Here is a 24,605-nt window from a genome sequence, read left to right on the forward strand (position 1 = left end):
TGGCCCCCCACCCACCCCAAGCACAGAGGGCATCTTACAGCTGGCACACCTTTGGGGCTGTGGAGATCTAGAGCATTGTACTGTGGGAGAAAAATGCCTTTTCACTGTTGGAGACTGGCACCTCCTTCCAAGAGGCTTCTGCCATCTCTCAGTTGCTTTTTTAACCCCCAAACAGCACAAAGAGACACCGGTCTCTTGAGAGAGAGCAGAATATCCTCCCAGCCCTTCTAGAGGGAAAAGTAGGATGGGTCATGTATCACAGACTCCTCTTTCTTTGCTTAGAGGCATTTGGGGGGGGTCCCCAGATCAGTTAGTCTTCCTTCTGGGGCTCCCCTCCAGTCTGACGGCATCAGACCTCCTTCTCACCTACCTGCCCCTCCCAGCACCACACCATAAATGCATGGAACACAGGAGGACCTGGGGCCAGGACTGTGAGGGCCCCAGAGAAACCCCATCCCTCACGCCCAGGGGCCAGGAAGGGCTCCAGAAAGATCTAGAAACTGCCGTCAGTGATCTCTATAGATCACTGATCCCTGTCCTTGATGCCACCTGCCCAGCGCCCTGCCCTTCTCCCCAACTCTGCCTGTCAGAGAACTGCTTCAGGTTCACGTCCATGACCAGGGAGGTGCTGTCCTGAAAATCAGACCCAGGTTAAGTCTAGAGATGACGGTGGCAGTGATCTTAGTCTTGGCTAGGTGGGGCGACAGAGGCCTCACAGAAGTTGAACTATCAGATTCTCTTGCCCCTGGGATGGTTCCTTCCTCACAAGGCCAACTGCCCCTTTTCTGGACAAGGTTGACAGAGCGGAGGGAAATATCTCTTGACAGTTTGTGTCCTTGTTTGTAAACGATAGTCTGAGTGTCCTAGTCAGCAAACCTGATACCTGCCCAGCTCTGCCGTAGCCGAGTGGAGGAGCCACAGTGCAGCGGGGCAAGAGGTAGACAGGCAGAAGAGGACAGGGTTCTTGCCTGGGATGGAACAGGCCTGAAAATTGAAGCCAAAATGTAAAGAAAATTTCTGCTGGATCAGCAAGATTCTGTAATATCGTAGTTACTGATTTGTTCCTAAGCTAATTGACAGTGACCCTGTAAATGACAACCCCACCCAACCCTCAGACTACCTGATGTGCATTTGAGCACTAAGAGACACTTCCTGAAGGGCCTAGCTGGACTGAACCAAATGGGGACGTTTCTCCACTGATCCCAGAGAGGCCAGAAGGAAGATGGAGGCTGAAGGAGCTAGGGAATCATTCTGGGCTCTTCCGGAATGACAGCCTGCCTATTTCCTTCCTTACAAATCAGATGCAACCAAAACCCCCGGACACCCCCCACCCGCACCCCACCCCACTCAGGCGCTAACAGTTCTTTGAGACCGTGACCAGGCCCTCAGCTCCTGGTGACTCCTGTGATTCAGAATAACTCCAGTTCCTGTGTTTACATTTCGTCAAGCAGACAGTTTGCAGCAGCCTTAGAGGACCTGAACGAGGCCATCAAGCTGTGTCCAAACAACCGTGAGATCCAGCGGCTTCTGCTGCGGGTGGAGGAGGAGTGTCGACAAATGCAGCAGCAGCCGCCGGTGCAACAGCAGCCTCCGCAGCAGCAGCTCCCAGAGGAAGCAGAGCCTGAACCCCAGCACGAAGACATCTACTCCGTACAGGACATACTGGAGGAGGAGTTCTTGGAACAGGACGTGGAGAACGTGTCCATCGGCCTCCAAACGGAGGCTCGGCCCAGCCAGGGGCTCCCCATCATCCAGAGCCCACCCTCCTCCCCAGCCCACCGGGACTCAGCCTACATCTCCGGCTCGCCCCTCGGCTCACATCAGGTTTTTGACTTCCGGTCCAGCAGTTCCGTAGGCTCTCCCACCAGGCAGAGCTATCAGTCCAGCTCACCTGCGCTCTCTCCAACTCACCAGAACTCACATTATCGGCCTAGTCCCCCACACACTTCCCCAGCTCATCAGGGCGGCTCCTACCGCTTCAGCCCCCCTCCTGTGGGAGGGCCAGGCAAGGAATACCCGAGCCCGCCCCCTTCCCCTCTCCGCAGAGGCCCCCAGTACCGGGCCAGCCCTCCAGCGGAAAGCATGAGTGTCTACCGTTCCCAGTCAGGCTCCCCCGTGCGCTATCAGCAAGAAACAAATGTGAGTCAGCTTCCTGGCAGACCGAAATCTCCGCTGTCCAAGATGGCCCAGCGGCCCTACCAGATGCCCCAGCTCCCCGTGGCTGTGCCCCAGCCTGGGCTCCGGCTCCAGCCGGCCAAAGCCCAGATCGTGAGGAGCAACCAGCCCAGCTCGGCTGTGCATTCAAGCACCGTCATCTCCACGGGGGCCTATGGCCAAGTGGCCCATTCAATGGCCAGTAAATACCAGTCTTCCCAAGGAGACATAGGAGTAAGTCAGAGCCGGCTGGTTTATCAGGGGTCAATTGGGGGGATCGTAGGGGATGGGAGACCCGTGCAGCACGTCCAGGCCAGCCTGAGTGCGGGTGCCATCTGCCAGCATGGAGGGTTGACCAAGGAAGACCTTCCGCAGCGACCTTCCTCTGCCTACCGGGGTGGCATGAGATACAGCCAGACGCCACAGATTGGGCGCAGCCAGTCCGCGTCCTATTACCCAGTGTGTCACTCAAAACTGGACCTGGAGCGTTCCTCCAGCCAACTAGGCTCCCCCGACGTGTCGCATTTAATCAGAAGACCTATTAGTGTCAACCCCAATGAAATCAAACCCCACCCACCGACTCCCAGGCCACTGCTGCACTCCCAGAGCGTAGGCCTGCGTTTCTCTCCATCTAGCAATAGTATCTCATCTGCCTCCAATCTAACACCTACCTTCCGGCCATCTTCCTCCATCCAGCAGATGGAGATCCCGCTGAAACCGGCGTACGATAGGTCATGTGACGAGCTGTCGCCAGTGTCTCCCACACAGGGAGGTTACCCTAGTGAGCCCACCCGATCCAGGACCACACCATTCATGGGGATCATAGATAAAACAGCCCGGACTCAACAGTACCCCCACCTTCACCAGCAGAATCGGACCTGGGCGGTGTCATCCGTGGATACCGTTCTCAGCCCCACGTCTCCAGGCGGCCTGCCCCAGCCTGAGTCCTTCAGCCCACCATCGTCCATCAGCAACATCGCCTTTTATAACAAGACCAACAATGCACAGAATGGCCATTTGCTGGAGGATGATTACTACAGCCCCCACGGGATGCTGGCAAACGGGTCCCGCGGAGACCTGCTGGAGAGAGTCAGCCAGGCCTCCTCGTACCCTGACGTGAAGGTGGCTCGGACCCTCCCTGTGGCTCAGGCCTACCAGGACAACCTGTACAGACAGCTGTCCCGGGACTCTCGACAAGGGCAGACATCCCCTATCAAACCAAAGAGACCATTTGTGGAGTCTAATGTTTAAAAGACGTGTGTTGGAGTGAGACCCATATGTTTTCACTGCACATCTTCAGGCTTGGTTTCCCACATCCGAGGCAGTTCTCTGGCTTAATTTCTCATGTAGTTTCTGCGTGGTGTTCAGAGGTGGCAGCCCACGTGCCAGAATCCTTTGCATGCAGCCGACTGAGAAGCTGGCCTCCAGGGAGCCGGGACTTGGGTTTCTTTCATCCGTGCCCCAGCCACACGCTTTCTCCCTCTCTTCAGATGGCAGCGAGGAGATTGCTGTGCCCGCGTGCTTCAACCCAGGGAGATCAGATGCACTGGTCGGCTTTTTCCACGAGACAATCGCTTTCACTGATGTCCTTGTTGTGTCAAATGTCTTTCTCCTTTTTTACGAAAATGAGATGAGATGTTCGCGTTCGTTTTCTTCTAGGAACTTTTAGAAAGAGTGTGACGCCCCTCTGCCTTCGCATTCTTATCCAGTGTTATCCAAATAGCAGCCCCTCCCCGGGCATTCTTGTGCCGTGGTCTCCTCCCTGTCAGACCGCCAGGTCCCTGCGGCTGTCAAGTCTAGAATGTTCATTTAGGTTATCGCCGGTGTCCCTATAGGGGTAAAGGATTGAGGAGAAAGAGAGGACGTGGGAAAACACCAGTACAGTTGCTTGCAATCACTCCATGGATTGCCCAAGAGGCATGGTAGGAACATTCAGGAAACAACCAGCCCTTTAATATTTCAGTTAGCCAAGGAAATTGGATGAGAATCGTACATATTTCTGCGAGCTATTCTTCTTATGTTTTTAGCCAAATTAACCATTAAACGCTACTGATTTTCCATGGGTGGGGGAGAGAATAAATAAGTATATGGGGACAGAGAGAAAAAAACTGTCCTGGATTCTCAGTGAAAGGCTGTAGAAAGTTCTTGTCTTGGAGAAGTCTGTTTGTTAGCTCTTGATGTGCCACTGAGTGTCGTATTCCATGCAGAGTATATGCGTTTTCCCCAGAGGCTGACTGGCGTGGTAATCCTGTTAGCTGGATCTTTGCCTAGAGCCAGATTTTGTTCTACTGGTCCTCTTTTTTTTTTTTTTAACCCAGATGGTTTAGTGAAGAATTGGTTCCTAAAAAAGGAAATTGAGTCCTCTGGGGATAGTAAGACTGATTCCCAGAGCTTGCACCCAGGGCCATTGCATTCCATGGCAGATGTGGTCGTAACTCCACCCACCATAGTTTCAAGACCCATAGTTTCATTATCTGTCATTACAGGAATTGGTTTTTTTTCCCTAAGTAGGAGTGTTGGGCGGGGGGGGGGGGGCGGTGGATGTTTTTATTTTTTTGCCACTCATCACCTGGCATCTTGGTTCCTCGACCAGGGATCGAACCCACACCCTCACAGTGGAAGGGCAGGGTCTTCACCACTTGAATGCCAGGGACATCTCAGGAGTGATATTTAAAATCCAGATACAGTGAAGTGTTTCAGGGTGAAGAAAGACCCCTTTCAGCCCTCTGTGGGAGAACACGAGATGGACAGTAAGCCTTCTAACCCCCTAACCCTGCACCCATCGCCTGTGTCTTGTGGTCATCTGCTAACCAGTCCTTTTGAGTGACTGAGGCCAGCATGCGAAGGACAACAAAAACCCTGGAACCAAAGCCTTAGCATAGGCCCGGTAGCAGCTGTACATCAGCTCTTAAACTAACAAACTAAACAACTAAAACTAAACAAAAGGGAATTTGTTCTCTGTTACCAGGAATCATTCTGCTCTTGTTAGTAAAGGGCTACAGGAAGGGCAGTTTCCTGAACAGAAATCCAGATGTGACCAGACCTGTTTGTAATACTAAGTGTCCTCTGAAAGAATCGTTAAGTCATGGGGACCATGGAGCTGAAATCAAAAACACTGCAGTACTAACATAGATTCTGCCAAATAGATGCACCCCTCCACCCCCCCAAGCCTGGAACAGGCCAGGATGTGTGTGTCTCTGTGCTGGAAGTGAATGGCAGGGCTGGTCCAAGACCCAGACTCTGTCCACTCTCTGATTTTTAAGGACTATCTCCCACTCAGCTAGCCCAGAGCGAACATCAGTGTCTCTTCTCTCCTTGCTCTCTCTCACCGAGATGATGAAATGTACAGCTGTAGCATCAGCCCACGACCAGGAGCACAGCAGCCTCTCAGCATTTTCTGTCCAGGTCTCAGCCCTGTTGGGCTCTTTGCATCTCACCCTTCTTAACCACCTCTCACTGAGGAGCTGCTGCCGCATCTTGGGAATTTCTCAGTGTCTGTTAGAAAAGTGCCCCTGTTTAGTCACAGCCCCACACATACCACCTGCTCTCGCCTGAGTGGGTGAGCAGGTTCTGTAGTTTCATGAATATGCCACCGACACCACTTGTCCCGAGCATGACTCTTAGGGTTTTCTAGGGCAGACAGGTTTAGGGTCCTTGCCTTATTGGACAAAACACCTAAACTGTCAACAGTCAAAATACAGTCTTTCTGTGGCCATTTTAAGAGGGTGTGAATGCCACTACTGGGCGCCAGTTTTTGACTAAAAAATGCCAGCTGGACCTTACTGGAGGAAGACAGCTCTTCTTTGTCAGCAGACTGCCTGTGCCCTGTTTTGCTACTTCACTGCCATGGGATGGTCTTAGTACTGTATCTTAGAGATGCCCCCTCACTTGCTGGCATCAGTGTCTGGCTTCAGCTGGGGGGAAGTTTTTCAGATCAACCTGGTAAGTTCCACTCACCCACTTTACGTCACCCCTGAGACGGAGACAGCGGTGACAAACTTCAGCTTACAGGTCTCTCATCAAATCATACCTTCCACTCACCCAGAATTCTTGCACTAATGGGTTTCCATCACATCGTGTCTATAATGGGTGCACTTTATTGTTTGAATTTGTAACTCTGATAAATAACTGGATATTTAAGTGTGAGTAACGTCTTCATTAGAAAATGGCAAAAGCGCCCTTGTCTTTTAGTGTGTTTTTCAAAGGGATTAAAAAAAAGCAAGCAAGCAGTGGATCACAACATTTATAGCACAAAAAATAACTTGTATATAAGCATCAAAAAGATTAAGACTTTTTAAAGACAAAAAAAAATTTGCAGTGATTTTAAAGTGCTTTTCCAGCAATTTTCTTAGGGACTCCTGAGACATGGTTACTTTATTTACTGGATCAGTAAGGCACACAATTAACAATTAAAAATTAATGTTTATTTACAAAGTAAAGGGAAAACCCTGTGTAACATGAGAATTTGGCATGGACAAAATGGAGACCATTTTGTATCTGCTCTTGTATCTTCTCCGGGTTGCAGACGTGCGCTATTAAAAGTCCCAAGTTAATAGAGCACAAACCCTTCCCATCCCTCTCCCACGTGCCCTTCTTTCTAGACGTGTTTAACTTGAAGGCTCAGGAAAACTCCACGAATTAGAATCATGTACAGTACCCAAGGTCGTTGTCCAGAGATATGAGTTTGCTAATTTAGTTAAGCCTGGATTATTAAACACTTTTCCTAAGTTACTGTAAACAGAACAGCTTAGAGAAAGGTATTCTCGGTCCTTATATTGTACAGTAGTTTATGAAACCCCATCTCTAAATATTGGTATTTTTATATCCCCGAGATGTACCCAATAGAAAAATGAATCCATATCTAATTTAATATCCATAAGTATTTTCCTTAGATTTTAGTCGCAGTGGGGTTTTTTTGTGGATGTCACCTTGTTTCACCACACTTCACCACTAGGTGTCACTGTGGCTCTGCACCGGGCTTGTCTGGTAGCAAAGAATGGCAGCATCTCCCAGGAGCCACAGGCAGGCCCGTAGGCTCAGAGGATCCAGGAAAGAGGGAACAAAGGCCTGGAAAGGGGTCTTCACACATCTGTGCCAGTTGTGGCAGGATACACTCTTTGAACACTACCTGCTTTGGACCTTCAGCCAGGCAGAGACTGGGGTAGGCTGACCAGATCTCCCTTGCTCTCTCTGGTGGATGGATGGGAATGTAGAAGACCCCTCCCTTCCCCATGAGCACCCCTCTCAGTTCCTCTCGGCCTCCAACTTTTGTAACTCCAGAGGTGTCACAGTTGGATGGTTCGATTCAAAGATAGTTATTTTTCTACTGCAGAATTGCCTTGGACAACACCCGTTGCTCACTGAATCTTTGCCACAAAAATTGAACAGGCACCCCCATGGGGCAGGGTGTGCCCAACCCCGCCCCAGCCTCACCACCCCCACCCCCACCCCGCCTGTCTGTCCGTGAGCTGCCCACTTCTCGAAAAGCCACCCCACAGAGGCAGCTGCCACTGGTCCTACGCCAGGCCTGTGGTGGTAGCGTGCACCCTGGGAGGTATGGCTTTCTCTTCCTTCTCCTCTAGGAATTCCAGACTGACCATCTACCATGACTAACAACAATGAACAAAGGGCTTAGGGGTAGGAGCTACCTACAAAGACGTGTCATGGAAACCTTCACCATGCAATGCCTTGAACTCCGCTCTGGCTGCTCCCGAGACTAGGTGGCTGGCTGGGGGCCTGGACACAAGCACAATGGGGCTGGTGGAGCCACTGTGCAAAGGTACTTGAATACTCACTGGGTCTTCATCAACTTTTATAATACAGACCACTCAAGGGCTGAAGTGTTGGGAACCTGCATTTCGGTGTCCAATGCCTCGCAGCAGCTGAACCACCCTGAGATGCTTGTGGCCAGCTGATGGCCACAGCCAGAGCTTTGAAAGTCAGTACCAAATGAACACGTGATTGGACACCAAAAATCAAGTGTTGCTTTCATGCTTCCTCACCCGTTTCATCTCATTTCTTCCTGCTGACTCTGTGATATCTCTGCTAAGCTGACCTGTCAGGTTTTTGCTGGACACACACAGGTGCAGACCAACATCCCTCTTGTTTTTTTTTCACGCCTACTCTGTGGAAAGGAAGGAGCCTAGCTGCTTTGTTGTTGTAGCCCTCGCTGGCTGGATTTTTCTTTTGCCTAATCACTAACCAGAACACCTGGTTAGGGGAACTCGACTCAATCCCTTTGGTCCCCGGGACCAGACAGAGTTATTTCTGGAAAATTCAGTACTTGAATGTACCTGCCTTATTGTGAACCAACTTACTGGAAAAAAATTAGAAATGCTGGCTCCAGATCTCTGCTTCCTTCACAGGTTATTTTGGAAATCCTGTAAGTTACACTTCCTGTTCCAGTTCTGGTTGATTTTTTTTTTTGGTGGGGGGGATGTTTTTTTCATTTCTGTTGTTTTCCTCTGGCTGATTCCTGCTGAGTGGGGCCAGTTCCTCGTCAGGCTCAGGGCAGGTGCCATTCTCAGGCTTGGCCTCCTTTCCATCCAGCATAGCATCTTTGTCTCTGTTCTGTCTCCTCCAAATCCAAGATGATTTTAATTAGTACAGACCTGTACAGTCTACAATTAAAGAGTGATTTGTACTAACATGATTTTGATTCTTCCTCCTCTTTGCTGTCCTTTCAAGACACTTGCTGGAAAAAGCTTTAATGCACTTAGTTTTCCTTTAGGTTTTCTATAACTCAGATGTAAAGGACTCTCTGTACAGTATATTATCCAATGCATGTTTGTTCTCTATCCTGATATATTGAACACCACACGGTTGTGAACTCGTGCAGTGGGGAGGTCCCACACCCAACAGAGGCATCTAGCCCCCTGTGTATAAGGAAGGACATTTTCCTTTGCTGTACTTGCTTGAGCAGTTTTATTGTCTGTACATGTGAGCTGTGTGAGATAGATGTGAAAAGTTAAATGAATGCAATTTCCTGCCCATGTATACAGATCGCCATCTGTACAATGAACTGTATGTATGAAAGCAAATGTACTTATTTATAAATGGGTAACACTTGGAAAAACATGGTGGTGTGGTGCTTTCTCCTTTCATTAGTGCCTCTCCAGGAGCTGACTCGGGCCACCATCACTGAGGCCCACCAGGCTAAGCATGCCTCCCCCAGGGACAGCGGGCTGGTCCTTTACGGGCTATTTAGAGTCACCCCTTTGGGCTCTTGTTCATTCAGAGAAGTTACAGAGCTCTCGTGAGAGCTGGACACTGTGAGGGGCTTGAGAGAACCGTGGACAAGACAGTCCTGAGGGCCCATCAGCCAAGGCCCACTGTGTTCACTGAGAAAAAGAGGAGGCTCTTTCCTCTGTGGCAGAGGTTCCTCCAGCCAGGCCAAGGGAACACTGACTTCCTCTCCTTGTTGGATTTTAATAGCTGAGGCTACACCTCAGTCCAGTTACCGTCCCAAAACCCAAGGCTGCCCGTTAGAGCTGTTAGAGACTGCATGCCCGAGGCAGGGCGACAGCACCAGTTATAGTCCCCGAGGCTGACTTGGCTAAAGCTGGAAGCCCACTGCTTCCAGCCACTATTTGTTTTCTTCAGAAGTCCGGCAAGGGACTTCCCTTTGGTCTGGTGGTTAAGAATCCACCTGCCAGAGCAGAGGACACATGTTCAATTCCTGGACCTGGAAGATCCACGTGCTGTGGGGCAACTAAAGCCCGAACGCCCAGCCCCTGCTCCACACAGGAGAAGCCGCTGCGAAGAAGAGAAAGCCTGCACACCGCAACTGGAGGAGCTCCCACTCTCAGCAACGAGGGCCTGGCGCAGCCAAAAATAATAAAATACAGTTTAAAAGAGAAAGCTGGTCAGAAATTTCCAGTCTTCACCATATAGAGAACTAGGCAGCTACACGGTGGAGAGGTTACAGATTTCCGGAAACTGGCTGGAGACTCGATACCTTTCCTTAAGGACAGAGTCATGGGTTTTTCCCGCCCAGCTGCGACCTCTGCTTCAGGGACAAGCAAGGAAGGAGACCACTTCCTCCCAACACCAGACTGTGATGAAAAAACATTTCTGCTGTCACTACATCCATTTCCCTCAAAGCACTCAACTGGGGAAGCAGGAGAACACCAGGTGTGCGGTCACCCCAATCTGGACGCGAGAACTGCCTTCAAAGAGCGGGGAACTCTGGAAGTTCAGCCTGAGCAGAAAAGAGAAGTGGATAAGTGGTTGGGAGGGGAAAAAAAAAAAAACAGATTTTTAAGGATTCCTGAGGCAATGGATGAAAAGGTAAAAGGAATTCCTACGAAGCTAATTCTGAACAGCTCTTGACTCTGAACCAGGCTACAGAGCCACTCAAGCGGCAGGAAGCTGTGCCCTCAGCACACTCTTGTAGGTCTTCCCCTTGCTGTTTTCATTCCCTGACAGGTGCTCTTTGTAGTCTGACACACCGCTGTGCACACATGCACATGGGCAGTCACACTCCCACAGGCCGAGGCTGAGTGGAAACGGAGCATCATCTTCTTTCACCTTTAAAAATGGGAGTTCCGAAGTTGTATTCCTTCGGAGACACAACTGTGCCATGGGCAAGAGAATTCTGTGACCTCTCGAGGTTCCCAACCCAGTGGGAAGGCGATCTGCCTTGGAGAGAGAGGCAGCCTGAGAGTCTGGCATCGTCTGAATATTCCAGCACAGAGACCCTTAAAATTCAGAAGCTGGTGCAGAAGCCGTAAGAGAGAGAGCACACTCACTGGGTCAGGATGCCTCTGCCCTTGCAGACTGCCACCCCTGAACCTGACCCCAAGGTCACCTCATGACATGTAGCAGGCCACATGGTACGTGTTCAGGCTGTTAAGCAGATGAAGGTCCAGCCTGGTTCAGGAGGCTCTACACATGTATCCAGCAAAGACCTCTCAAGCTCTGGCTCATACACGCTAAACACCAGATTTGATACAGAAAAGAAAGTGCTGGGAAGTAAGAATCAATGTCACCGATGGATGACTTAACCTTATCAGAGGATGTTCTGTAGGGTCCCTTTCAATAGCCCCCAAGTAAGTTTCCATTAAGTGACAGGAGCACGTGGTGCATCCTGGTGAGATCTGAGGTCACACCCAGCTTCGCTGGAAACACATTTGCCTGACCCTCAGGGATTGATATAAAGTAGAATCTCAGCTTGTTCTCAAAGCTTTGCTCCTCTTCTTAAGGAATGAAAAGACATATTTTTATTTATTTTTTGAGACATTTTTAAAACAAAAAAGGTTAATGGAATAGGCAGGGCAACTTCTTGCCAAGGTCCCATCAGGCTCTTGCGGTTCCACCCTCCAGGACACTCTGTCTGGGAAGAGAATTTCTCTAACCCTTTGGAAGAGCCTCCCTCACTGGGGTCCAGAGCGAGGACCATTTCAGAGCCTGTAGTGCTCTGAAGTGATAAACAGGATGAGTCACTTGACTTTCTGTGCCCAGCCTGGGGATATGCAGTTTCTCTCGACCCTGGTAGGCAAACTTCACATATCTGCTGAAAGAGCTGGCTCCTTTTACTGCCACAGGAAATGAAGATAACAGGCCAGAGATCTGCTGTAGACGTTTATTGAATCATCTGTTGTACCAGCGCTACACTGGGCTTCATCAAAGACCGGCCACAGGCAAAATGAAACAAGCCACCGCGGATCAGCTTGGCTGGGGCAGGTGGGGACGGGGGTAGCTTTTTGGCTTATTAGTTATTCAGCATACGCTTTGGCAAACAGGCCAGTGTTCAGGCTTTTTTTTTTCTTCTTTGCAAATCCAAGGTTCTGTTTCTCTCTGTGCCCTTCTGGCAAGGGAGATACACAATCCTACTCTGGTAGTTTGTCTAAGGTGGAGTTTTCCCACGTGTAAACATCGACTATACCAAGCGATCAAAGAACAGTGTAAACAGCAGGCGGTGGGGTGGGGGGTGGCCAGTCGCAGCAGAGCCTGGAGCGCCCACGGGGTCAGGTGGGGAGCAGGCAGCCCTGCTGGGGAGGGCGCCCACCATCGCCACCTGCCCTGAGGAGCAGCATCGCCTGAGGCGGGACCCCATGGCAAAGGCCGAGTTGCAGGAATCCGAGTATTAGAGGAGATAAGCCCCCTTTCTAGAAGGCAGCATTTAGCTGGGAGAGGCAGCTGCTGAAAAATGGTAGTCAGAACTGGAAATTTTATTAATGTCTTAAGTCAACTCTGTCTTGTCCAAAACTGCGTCATGTTCCTCAAAGCCCGGAAAATGAGGAAAACAAGGAGAGAGCATTTGCCAAGTCCAAGAAGCACAGATCAATGCTCTAATCACGTTATTTCTAGACCGAAGGCAAATAGCAACTCAGCTAACAGCGTTACACACTCATGAGGTTTCAGGGATGGGGGGGCGGTATTAATCTGATTCCCTCTTGGCCCCTTCCTGCAAAGACCTGCCGCAGGTAGGAGAGAAGACTGTCCTCCCGAACCCTCCTCATGGAAATCGAAAGGGGGCACCTTATCCTTTTCTAGCGGCAGCTTTTTGTTTAAGGGGAAAGGCCTGTGCCCTCTTGTCAGAGCAGCCTCCCGCGAGCTCTGAGGGTCAGGAGTGGAGGCCGGGGCCAGCCGGGACAGAAGCCCACCCAGGCCCACCTCCAGCCTCTTCTCTGGGCTCCCCTCTGAAGCGGCTCACAGCAAGTTTGTCCCAAGTCTACAGCCCCCAAGGTAAAGCCGACTCAGGGCTAAAGGGTTAAAGAAAGGGAAGGCTCCAGAACGCAGCTGGGCCAAAGCCTGGGTCCAGAGAGTCCCAGGGAGTCCCTCCCCTCTCCTGGGGAACCTGGCCCTGACACCAGCATATTTCACATATAATGTCACTAGCTCCGCTGCCAGAGGCTGGGCCCCTTCAGAGCGCCGGTCCTCCAGGACGCAAGACTCCTGGCAGGAGTTCGGGGTCACACAAAGCAAGTCTCAGCTTCACTGCGGCCTCGAGGAGGGAGGCGCCCCACTCTCGGAGCCATTTAGGCCCAGAGCCTTACCCAAAGCTGCTCCATCTTGGGGTGGAAGTCGGGTGGCAACAGGGGCGGCGGGGGGGCGGGGGGGGCGCGTGCTCAGGACTAACACGACAGCAGCAGCAGCGAGGAGCGGGAAGTGGAGGGGCCCTGAACCCCAAAAATCTGCGCTCAGAGAGGACTGCCCCCAAGGCCCCCCCCTCCGCTGTGCCCAGCCCTGCCGGGACCCTCAGCAGCGGGTGCAGGACGGACACCTGCCTGGGCCCCCGGAACAGGAGGGGCCAGGATGGGGCGCCCGTCACTGGGAGCTGGGGCTGTCGCCCTCCGTCAGCGTCTTGAAGTCCATGGAGAGCGCTTGCTCTTCCGCCTGGAGGGGCCGCTTCCAGTCGGCGCGGGTCAGGATGTAGAGTACGACCGTGGCGAAGGCGGCCAGCAGCAGGCCCAGCACGTTGGCCAGGACGCCCTCGGGCTCGAACGTGCTGTACTTGGTCCTGCGGGGTTGAGGCGTCGCCCTTAGACCCAGTGCCGCTCACCCCCGCCGGAAAGATGCCCCGGGGTCTCGAGCCCGAGTCCGCCCCCCACCCCGCCCCGCCCCGCCCCGCCCCGGGAGAAAAGCCCCGGCGCGGCCGCCCCGCCCAGAGCCGCCGGGAGGGGGCGCTCACCCGAGCTCGAACAGCAGCGCCTCCTTCAGGCCCAGCAGGGCGGTGGCCACCGAGAGCAGGAAGATGGCGGCGCCGAAGAAGACGTGCTGCGGGCGGTAGCGGCTCCGCAGAGAAAACGAGGCGCCCGGGAACAGGAAGAAGCTAAAGCCCACGAGCCACTGGGAGGAAAGGCGAGGTGCTGCCGGGGACCGAGCTGCGCCCGCTCCGCGCAGCCCGGGGACGCCCCGGGCGCACCTGCGGGCGCACAGCTGGCCCCAGCCGGTGCGGGCCCTGCTCCCCGCGCCTGCCCGCCGCCGCGGGGCCGCGAGGACTCACCTGCGCAAAGAAGAGCGCGAAGACCAGGATGCCGCACCAGCTGTGCAGGCTGTACAGGTCGGCGTAGCCCTTCTTCCTGTGGTGCTCGAACACCGCCACCAGGCCTGGCGGGAGGCGGGGGTGGCGTGAGGACAAGGCTGATGGGCGCTGAGGGGATGCGGTGACCCGAGGGAAACCTGCCTGGCCGGGACTTCTGGGCTCCAGTCCCGGCTCGATGGCTGCCAACACCCAGTGTCCCTGCCGGCGGGGGTGGGGGGGGACTGGACAGCGAAGCAGCTACTTCCCCAAGTCAGCAGAGGTGGAGGAAGGGCGCGCCGGCCCCCAACTCACCCACCAAGGCGATGACGAAGGCGAAGACGTGCAGCAGCCCGTGCAGGACTTTGGTGGTGCGTTTGGCCTCATTCCTGAAGACGCGGTAAACCAGCAGGGCTGTTGGCCGTGAGAAAGGGAAGGTCAGCGTGCTAACCCCAGCCCGCAGCCCTCCGGCCAGGGCAGCGAGGAGACACACCCTCGGCTGAAGAGGGAACCTGCGTCTAGGGCTTGTCCAGGTACCCCAGCCACAGGAAGAGGGAAGAAAACAAGGCTCCTGCGCCCTGGCAGGCCCACCCCGCCCCTTCTTATCAGCTGTCCCCGGGTATTCCAGGCTGTTTTAGGCTCATCAAGCAGGCACATCAAGGTGCCACGTACTTCTGAGTTCACGCCTTCGCTTTGATGGTCCTCGGTTTGTCCAGCACTGAAGCCTGATCACATATTCACTAGTTTTAGCAAGCAGGCTCCCTGGTTGGGAAACCCCTGGTTCTCAAAGCAGAACCTTGTGATCCCAAGTGAATTCCCCCTCTTCCGGCTGAGGCGGTCAGGGCCAGGGAGCCTGGGGAATGCCTCTTAGGAGCCTGCTGATGAAGGGGTTGCTGACCCCGGGACCACCTCGAGGAAGAATGGATAGATCCAGCTTTCTTGTTTCTAGAAACAAGGCTTTGAGGCAGAGTACATGGCCAACCACAGCCTGGATCCTACCCCAGAGAGAGGAGCTCTAGCTCTGCCAATTCCATCATCTACACACACTTTTCAGTCAGAAAGGAGCTGCCACCCAGCAGCCTCAGAGGGCCCTGATTTGGATTCCCAGTGTCCCCAGGCTCTGAGCCAGCTTCCGGGGTGAAAGGGTCCCTCAAACCCGCTCCCAGGTGGTGTTGCCCAAAGACTCACCATCTCCCTGCAGGAAGACCAGGCCTATGACCATGCAGAGCGGATGCACGTTGAACTGCAGGGCACTCTCCCAGGCAATGCCGCCTCGGTACATACCAAGCCAGGCACCAGTCATGGCCACCACGGTCAGGCCCAGCAGCTGGGAGAAGGCCACGTAGTAGGGCAGCGCCCCGGGTGCGGGTGCTGGGCTGGCAGGGCCCTCCATGCTGAGGCGGCTACTGCGGAGAAGATGGCAGAGCTCAGAAGAATGGCTCACAGCCTCCAAAGATATGCCCCGTGCCTGCCTGCCACCTCCCTCTCAGCCCACTCCCCTGGCCTCTGTGTTCATGTAGCAAGCGCCCAGCGGGAGGGGCCTGGCTTCCTGCAGAACCGGACCACACCTGGCTGCACTTCCACCTGCAGTGAGGGTGCAAGTCAAGGTCCTCCACATTCTGGGCAGAGCAGGAGGGCCCCATGGCAGTGCTTTCTGTTTCACGAGGCCCCGGGTTTTCTCAGGTCGGGTTCACGGGTGAAATAAAGAGGAATGAGCACATTCCTTGAAGATGCAGGAATTTTTCCTCCAGATGAACCATAATAGGCGTCTGGGATGAGAAATGGGAGCCTGACTCCCCCTTGCCTGCTGTTTCAGCTCCAGCCCCAGGTGAGAGAAGTCCTGCCAACAGAGCAGCCCCCAGCAGCGTGGCAGCAGCCAGTAGAGGGATGTGCTCTGAGCTGCTTCACCAGAAAGGACGTGGGAGAGAGGAGCCTTCAAGCAGCCCTTTCCCTTCCTGCCTCCGCCCACTCCTCCCTGCCACACCTGGGGCGGTGGACCTGCACTGCTCCCAGGCCAGGCTTCCTGAACCGAGCGCTGCAAGGTAAGAACGGACTCCTGGGGTCACGTAGCTCACAAGGATTTGGTGACAGCATGTGTGTCCCTGCTCCCACCCAGCAGACAAGGATCGGCGGCAGGTGGGAGGGGAGAGGTCTCAATGGGGCTTGGGGAAGCCAAGCCCAGGGGCCAGTGGGAGGCATTTCCTGGCTCCTCTGCCCAGGCCTGGTTGTCGCCAAAGCCAAGCCCCAGCTCCGACAGGCCTGTGTGCCAGCTCTTCATCCGGAACCTGCTGGTTCTTCCCACACTCGGGCGGGAGTGGCAGTGAGGGGGGATGGGAGGAGAGGAGGCAGTGGATAAGCAAGTATAGCCGCGGTGCCAGCGTCCTGTGGCCACAGAAAGGCTCTGCCAGGGCTCCCAGAGGGCCCAGCGCTCCATTTCCCTGGCTCGCCTCTTGCACTGCCCCAGCCTCTCCCAGTGGCCCTGGAGACACCCTCCTCCTTATTACCGGCAGAGAACAGCAGCTGAGCAGAGAGGTTTGACTAACACATTGTGGGATCCCTCCTAATACATACTGAGCACAATGGGTTCCCTGGTGGCTCAGACAGTAAAGAATCTGCCAGCAAACCTAGGTTCAGTCCCTGGGTGGGGAAGATCCCCCAGAGAAGGAAATGACTAGCCACTCCAGTATTCTTGCCTGGAGAATCCCATGGACAGAGGAGCCTGGTAGGCTGCAGTCCGTGGGCTCGCAAACAGTCAGATGCAACTGAGCAACTGACTTTTCACTTTCACTTTTCACCCTCTACCCTATGCAGCTCAAAAGAACTAGCGTCCAGTCGATCAGGCCGTGTCTTCCTGGTAAGCGGACCATCTTTACCCCCACTTCCCTCTGCCACCTTGGACTACTGTTGGCAATGCCACAGTTTTTTAAAGTGGTGGGCGGGCAGGCAGTGTTGATAACCCACTCCCTGTAGTAAAATACAGATAAGCCAAAAAAAAAACAGAAATTACAAGTAATCAATGTTTTGATTTATATCCTTTTCATACTTTCTTTTACAGAAACATAACCATACCAATTTCTAACCTTTTTTCACTTAATTCTAGACCATGCACATCTTTTCATGTCAGTGAACATACATCCACATCATGCTTGTCTTGTTACACGACAGTTTCATATTTTAACCAATCCCTTATCTCTTGTTCTTAAATATTTAGCCAGCTTTCAGCTTTTCACTAAGTAGACAACACTAGGTTATCATCTCTGCACAGCTGTCTTATTCCTAAATGGGATCCTGAGCAAGGGCTAGGTTCTTTTTTAGATTTCGGAAAACACGTTCCCGAAGCACCCCCATTGCAGGTGGACACACCTGCTTCCAGAAGCCCTGGACGCAGTGATGCCACGTCAGGAACTCGTGCTTGCCCATCTGTCAGCTCTACACCTACAGTGGAGACCCTGCCAGTCGGCCTCTCCTCCAGACTCCAACCCCACTTCTAGCTGTCCACTAACACCTCTACCTGGACATCCCCCAAGCACCGCAAGGTCCACACATCCAAAGCCACATTCCTCTCCTGACAGGTCCCCAGTGTGGCCACCTCCCCCAGGCCTCGCCATCACTTCCCTCCCAGCCACCTTCATTGCCACCACCCAGCAGGGCTGGAACTTCTGCCCCCATCTCCCTACCCTCCTCAGTCTGCCTGACTCACAGGGACAGGGACAAAGCCAGCTCCCCAGTCTTGGTGCCCCTCCAGGCAGAAAGGGCCGCCAGCATGTGATGGTCAAATGCCAACTCCTTAACTGATCCATCCGGGTTTCCACCCGCAGCCCCCACTGTTTTCCTGCCAAGCCCACTAGAGGAGGTGCTCCCAGGCCACAGCTCTGACAGCGCAACCTGGCGGTAACCCCTCCACCTCACACTCCCCTATACTTCCTGCCCCACGACCTGAAATTGGCATTTGTTCACCACTTTGTCCGCAAGGCTGGCCTAGGGCTTACTTACCCCGGTCCTTGCCCTGCGCTAAGCCCACGTGGGCCTCTCTGCGGTGGAGCCCTGTGAGCTCCCTGCAGGCAAGGACTGCATCCACCTCCCCCTTGGGTGTCCTCGGGGATCTGATCCCTTGTGCCGACTCCAACAGGAAAACTGTTCTGAACAGAGAGATGCTGTCCTCCTCTCCTTTATTAGATTCCTCTTGAGAGCCCGGGGCACAGTCAGAATCTGATTAGCTCTGAATTAGGAAGAACAGAAAGAATGGACTCTGCCCCAGCTGACCTGCCAGTCTGCCCGCCCATTAGACAGCGAGGACAGAGCGGGGCTCAGGGCTGCAGAGAACAGCCAGCTTTTTCCCTTCCCAACCAGTCTCATCATGGGATGGGCAGAAGTGGGCGTTCTCTTCTTAGCTGTGGTACTCTGATTTATAATAAGAAATGTATGCAACAGAGCATCTAAAACCCTAGGAATTTTCAATGTGAAGAAAGCCGCAACTGTTCCTTTTGTTATGTTAATATTACATTATGTTAATGAAGCCCCTAGAAAACTGGGGGGTGGTTACCGGGGGAACCAACCTTGTGACTGGAGGGTTGGCACTTTCAGTCCCACCCTTGACTTCTGGGGAGGGAGAGGGGCTAGAGATCGGGCTGAGCCACGAATGTCCAATGATTTAATCAGTCGGACCTGTATAACGAAGCCTCCTTGAATCCCCAAAGGGCAGGGTTTGGAGAGTTCCCGGGTTGGTGAACACATCCACATGGTTCCTCGGGGACAAGCTTCAGTGCTCCAGGCCCTTCCAGATCTTGCCCCACGTACCTGTTCATCTGGCTGGGATTTTTAAAATAATAAACCAGGAATCTAGCAAGTGTCTCTGAGTTCTGTGAGCTGTTCTCCCAAATTAACTGGACCCGAGAAGGGGGTCATGGGAAGCTCTGATGTGCAGCGTGTTAGTCAGCAGCACAGGTGACATGTGTGCTGGGCTCGGTACAGTCTCGTGGGACCAAGCCCTTAACCTCTGTGATCTAACCCTGTCTCCAGTTAGGTAGTGTCAGTGTTGAGTGAAATTGTAGGACAGGGACTTCCCTGGCAGTCCAGTGGTTAAGACTTCAAGCTTCCAATGCAGAGGGCGCAGGTTTGATCCCTGGTTGGGGAACTAAGACCCTACATGCTGCAAGCTGTGCCCGAAGAAAAACAAAAATTGTAGGACACCCAGCAGCGTCCGCTTAGAAATGGAGACTCACTTGGTGGTGCCGAAAACACGTGGCAAAACGTGGCTTTGATGTCCTCACTGAAAACCTCCCGAGTTGCCCTGGGAGTCTGAACCCTAGTGCTGCTGGCACTCCAGCGTTGTTTGCGCCCTGAGGCGGTGGCCTGGAGATGCGGCCTTCTGTGCCTCAAGGGCGGGAGCCCTGCTCTGTACTCAGCTCTTCCTGCATTCTCTCTTTCAGTCTTCACAATAATCTATGATGGTAACAGTATTACCCCCATTTGACACGAGTAAATTGGGACTCAAAGAGGATAAATAGTGAAAGTGAAGGCGTTAGTCGCTCAGTCGTGTCCGACTCTTTGAGATCCCAAGGACTGAAGCCCTGCAGGCTCCTCTGTCCATGGAATTCTCCAGACAAGAATACTGGAGTGGGGAGCCATTCCCTTCTCCAGGGGATCTTCCCAACCCAAGGACCGAACCCAGGTCTCCTGCATTGCAGGCAGATCCTTTACCGTATGAGCCACCAGAGAAGCCCAGAAGGATTTTGCTGCAGATGATTTTGGACAAGAGGATAAGCGACTTGGTCCAAAATCATCCGCGGCAAAGAACTGCTCAACTCAGTTGTTTATCAAGTGCCTGCAAAGCGGTAGCCACACTGCTGGATGCTGGAACACAAGAGACGAGACGTGGCCCCCAACTTCCGGGGCCTTGCAGACAAGATGCAGAGCAGAGGCAGATTCTAGAGTAAAGGGCCCTTGAGTTAAACTCCACTGAGCACTCTGGATTCATGCTGGAGTGGCCATCCTACAGGGGATGCCCGCTAAGGGGTGTGGCTCTGCGCTTTCTTACGCCAGTAACTAGGCGAGAGTGAAGAGCTTCCTCGGCACTGAAGCCAGGATTCAGAGAACCTGACTGCTCAGAAACACAGCCCAGGGACAGCCTCTCCCCTCCCATGCCATCCTCCTGGGCCCGTCTCACCCCCTCGAGGACCCACTCTAAGGCAGCTCACACCCACCATGACTTCAAGCATTGGTGTCCCCCATGGGCTTTCTGGGGAGAAAAGGCTACAGGTAGAAAAGGGCAGGTTAGAGAGAAGAGGTGACAGGGACAGACTACTGCAGGATCTTCATGACAACTGCTCCAGAGGCGTCTCTCCTGGTTACTTCGCCCCCGTAACGAGGCGTCCCGGAGGAAGTCGGGGATAAAGGATGACCGTGGACTCACAGAAGCCTAAGCAGTTCCCCTTGTAGCACCTTCCAGTCTGAAGGTGAGTCTAAACCTGAGTTTGAGGGATGACAGGAAAACACAAAGGAGAAAGACCAGTCCCCCTGACCTCACAGCCAATAAGATCTAAGTGAAAAAAATCCAGATATACAGAAAAGACAAAGCTTCGAGCAGGTTCTGTGCTTCATGGAAAATGAGCTGAGACCCCTTCAGCAACGTAGCTGCCCGTCACTTCTCCGGTTCAGGGTGGCTGACAGCACATCTCTGTGCACAGATGGGCTGCTTCCAATGACGAGGGGTGCAGAGAAGGTCCTGCGAGGACTCTGGAATCCGACTCGCCCACACACACGGGTGCACCTGCTAACCCTGAAACCAGTTGGGATTCGCTCCCTAGTAAGCGAATGCCGTGGGCTCCGACCCCTGCGTTTCCTTCTCCTGCCCTTCCCTCTCTAACGGTGGTGCCTCGGAACACTGGCAGCTCTGGGGCCTCCTGTGTTCCCAGAGCCACGCGGGCAGCAACATCAAGGGCCTGGAAGCAGCCCACCTGCACCCCAAAGGCTTCCTTGGCCCTCCGGACCAAGCACCTGGGTGAGCTCATGTGGACCCTTACTCGGCTGCCCTCCTTCCTGTCAGAGCACGGGATGGGGATCTGGGGTCTCTGGCAGCTTCTGGAATCTCAGGCTGTGACCGTCACCACACCCTGCCCCCACACACCTGCAGTCAGACCCCACTTAACTTGATCAACCAGGGCCAGGAGCTGCCGCAGGGTTTGAACGTGCCAACAAGCATCCCTCTCCCTCCCTGAGCCCGGAGGGCTTCACTGAAAGGCCACCAGGCCTAATCTCATTATGAGGACCAGACACCACACACGTCCACAGCCTGGAAGCAGGAGCCTGGCCTGGCTACAGACCTTATCGGCAGCAGCATTTTAATTGGGTTAGAAAAGATTTTGTCAGGGGCTAGAACTTTTCTTGGGTAAAAGGGGTAAATGACTCAATTGTCTTAGAATATCCTCGAATGTGATGAAAGACAAGGCAAAATGAGGGCTGGGCTGTTAGATGGGGCACTGTCTTGCCACTGGCACCCAAGTAACCCCCAGGAAGGAAGCTTGAGGTCAGACACCAAGCCCCGTTCTCCATTAGGTCCAGGGGCTCAGTATCAGGGCTCTCAATACTTATAGGGACTCACAAAAAAAGGTGTTGATTTCTGTTAAAATCATAAGAAAAAACAAACTTCTAGGATTGAATAAAATATTTTAATTTTTAATCCAGCCTGGATTATATTTGTCTTTATACTGATGTGATTGTAAAATACAATTCTGTTTATTATTTTTTTTAATGGAGGAAGGAGAATGTCACAATGCAGCCCTGGTCAGATGGATGTGATTTCAAAGCCAGCCCCACTGTTCATGACAGGGAGCCAAGAGCCTTCCATGAGCCTGATTCCTCTTCCAAAAGGTAGGGGCGTGTTGAGACCCACCTTACTGGCCTGTAGCAAACATGAAGCAGAATATGTACCCGTGCTGGCACGCTGCCCGCCACATAGCAGGCATTCAGGTAAATAGCAATCCCACGAAGACTAAATCTTTATTTTTAACAGCACCTTAGGAAGACTCACACATCAGAAGCTGTTGACACATGAGGTTTGGGGCTGTAGACAGCCAGATGGCAGCAGACAGCATGACTCCCTCTAACAAATCCACACCCTCCCTTCTGCCTACCATGAATCCCCACACCTGGGCAGAAAGCCCTGGATCTGGGGTGAATTCCTCCACCAAAATCTTCTAGCATTAGAACCACTTTGTATTAGAAGCCGCCCAAGGGAAGATGGGACAGGCAGGGAAGCAGTGGGACAAGCAAAGCCTCCACTCAGGTCCTGGAGGCCCCTCCTGCCCAGGGGTGGGGGTGGGAGGTTGTAGCAGCCATTTCTGTGTATGGGGCTCCCATTGGCATTTACGAGTTGCCTGTATTTTCTGCCTCAGTCCAATTGCACAGAAGAAATCAAGATATGTATGAGAAGGTAGCAAAGCTTTTTGGGTTTTTTATTTGTTTTTGCTATGAAAACGAAGGAACAGAACCCAGATAAGACAGAGCTTCATTTAATGAGTCTTAGAAAATCGTCAAAGCCAAGGTGGCATGAGAGGAGAGGGGCGACCAAAAGGGAGAAAGACCTGGGAGGGGTGCCAGCCTCTAAAGATGTGGCTGGGACTTCGGGGTCCACCTGGATCCTTCTCTCTGTGGTGCCCTGGGGTTCAGGGCAAGCGGGGTGGGGGGTGCCCCCCATACCCAGGTGTCAGAGGCAGCAGCAGATCCACCCACAGTTCAGGACCTACCACGGCCAACCGGAGGAGAAAGGGTCTCCCAACGGGGAGACTCCTCACCCACCAAGAGGCTAGGGGTGTTCCAGAAGAATGAGGAAGGGACCTGCTAGCTAAACACCTCACCCCAAAGGAAAGGGGCAGAGGGATGGAGGCCTGGCCACTAGAAGCAGCTTGGCAGCTCCGTTTCAGGTTTCAAAAGCACAGTCGCGGCAAATGCTGGTTGCTGCACTTCTACCCTGCCTAGTTTCTGGAATATGGCAAAACATTAGCCGTGCATCGACACATAAACTTGGGGTTCCCTGCCGCTCCGTTCTAACTTCCAAGGAGACGAGGCCAGAGGCAGGCCGGGGCCGACGGCCGACAGCTAGCGCGAGTCGAGCTCTTTACCGTCGGGCCGGGCTCCGTGGCCCCGAGCCCAGGGAAGCAGGTGCAGTGAGTCAGATTGGCGGCAGGAGAGGACAGGAGAAAGACTGGCTGCGCGCCGGGATCCTGGCCTGTTCGGGCGCGGGTGCGGTCCCGCCCCAGGCCCGGCACCCCTAAACCCACGCTGCCGCGGCACACAGCCGGGCCCCCTCCCCACTCCGCGCCGGGGCTCGGCTCGCCCCTTCCGGCCTGGGCCGCCTACCTGGCCGGACGTCGGGCCCGGACCTCGTCCTCGCTGCTCCGCGCCGCGCCGCCGACTGGCCCACGAGCCGCGCGCGCCGCGCCCGGGCTGCCCCGCCGGTTCTGCCGGCCGCGCTACCACGTCGCCATGGCAACCGGGCGGCGGCAGCGGGTTGGCGGCCAGGCTGGCGACGCGTCGGGCGGGGAGCGCGGGGGCCGGAAGTGCCCCGGCGGGTCCCCATGATGCCTGATCTGGGTTCGAGGCCCCGCCAGGCCCGAACCTTGACCCCAGCGTGGTAGGGGCTGCGGCGCGAGACCCGCGGCTACAGCGACCCGGCCTCCGGACCCGAGCTCGGGTAACCTTCGAATGCGGGCCTCAAGACCTGGCTTCCGGGGTCCGCCGCGTTCGGGGGCGTACGGGGCTCTGCTGCCCCGCGGGAGCGGGGGCCGCCTAGTCTAGGCCGGACTCGGAGGCTGCGAGTGGGGGTGGGCTGCCTGGTCCGCCGAGGCGCGACCCGGGGCAAGACGGGAGGGGGAGTACCGGTGAACGGCCACCCTCCTCCGGCCTGGTCTCCACGCTTCCAGATTTCCTGGCTCCACGCCCTTCCTTTCCCTCCCACCTTCATCCCTCGCCCCGCCCCGGGCTCAGGTGGCCACTAGGTGTCAGACGTGGCCCAGGGCTTGGCCCTCCTCGGCGCTCCCGCAACCCTGGGGGACTCGCCCTCCCTCGCAACCTGGAAGATGGAGGTGTCATTCTGCAGGGAGACTGGATTCACTGCCTCCCCGGTTCTGCAGCACCCACACCCCTAACACGTGCACAGACACACACTAGCTGATGTGCCCCCTTTTCCCAAGCCAGAGACCTTTCCCAGACTATGCCACCTACCACCCCACCCCACCCATACACCCCCCTTCCCCATCAGCAGCCTGAAGAGAAATGTCAGCTCTCACCAGCCTTTCACGAAGGCCTAGACCTGGCCACGGCAGCCTCCCCAGCCCCAGTGGCTAAGAGAGGAAGGAACTAAGGCCAAGACAGGGAGCCAGCCCCTAGCACAGCCCCATCCAAGCCCCCCTATCCAGGAAGCACTGAGAGTAGATAACAAGTCCAGCTCAGACTTTCTACAAGCTCAGAACAAAAGGTTCTTTCCTGT

At 54.2% G+C, this 24,605-nt stretch overlaps 2 protein-coding genes and 1 long non-coding RNA gene across 10 annotated transcripts in view; 2 read left to right on the plus strand and 1 right to left on the minus strand.

Annotated features, from left to right (window-relative positions):
* The window catches only part of TANC2 (tetratricopeptide repeat, ankyrin repeat and coiled-coil containing 2), a 368,300-nt gene extending 363,626 nt beyond the window's left edge, over nt 1-4,674 (plus strand). For 3 of the 4 annotated variants that reach the window (XM_018065318.1, XM_018065319.1, XM_018065320.1), the window contains one exon: nt 1,452-4,674. In XM_018065318.1, coding sequence (XP_017920807.1) covers nt 1,452-3,405 — 1,954 coding nt within the window. In that variant the 3' untranslated portion in view covers nt 3,406-4,674. The remainder of the gene's footprint in view (nt 1-1,451) is intronic. The other variant, XM_018065322.1, reaches the window with a different exon arrangement.
* On the minus strand, nt 11,724-23,636 carry LOC102171650 (cytochrome b561). Of its 3 annotated transcripts, none has more exons than XM_018065323.1 (6): nt 23,477-23,636; nt 15,308-15,525; nt 14,435-14,533; nt 14,105-14,208; nt 13,790-13,947; nt 11,724-13,618 (listed from the first exon to the last, which is right to left on the minus strand). In XM_018065323.1, the coding sequence occupies exons 2-6, from the start codon at nt 15,510-15,512 to the stop codon at nt 13,426-13,428; spliced, it is 759 nt and encodes a 252-aa protein (XP_017920812.1). In that variant the 5' UTR covers nt 15,513-15,525; nt 23,477-23,636; the 3' UTR covers nt 11,724-13,425. The 3 variants fall into 3 exon arrangements, with proteins under 3 accessions (XP_017920812.1, XP_017920813.1, XP_017920814.1); XM_018065324.1 differs by having other exon boundaries at nt 15,308-15,522; nt 23,477-23,555; XM_018065325.1 differs by lacking the exon at nt 23,477-23,636 and adding an exon at nt 18,113-18,818.
* On the plus strand, nt 14,074-18,903 carry LOC102172296. Of its 3 annotated transcripts, XR_001919763.1 has the most exons (4): nt 14,074-14,161; nt 15,936-16,161; nt 16,931-16,973; nt 18,817-18,903. It is a non-coding gene; the product is annotated as an uncharacterized LOC102172296 (long non-coding RNA). The 3 variants fall into 3 exon arrangements; XR_001919761.1 differs by lacking the exon at nt 18,817-18,903 and having other exon boundaries at nt 16,931-18,104; XR_001919762.1 differs by lacking the exons at nt 14,074-14,161; nt 18,817-18,903 and adding an exon at nt 15,517-15,802 and having other exon boundaries at nt 16,931-18,104.

The sequence above is a fragment of the Capra hircus genome, chromosome 19 (assembly GCF_001704415.2).
Source record: "Capra hircus breed San Clemente chromosome 19, ASM170441v1, whole genome shotgun sequence".
Taxonomy (NCBI): Eukaryota; Metazoa; Chordata; class Mammalia; order Artiodactyla; family Bovidae; genus Capra; species Capra hircus.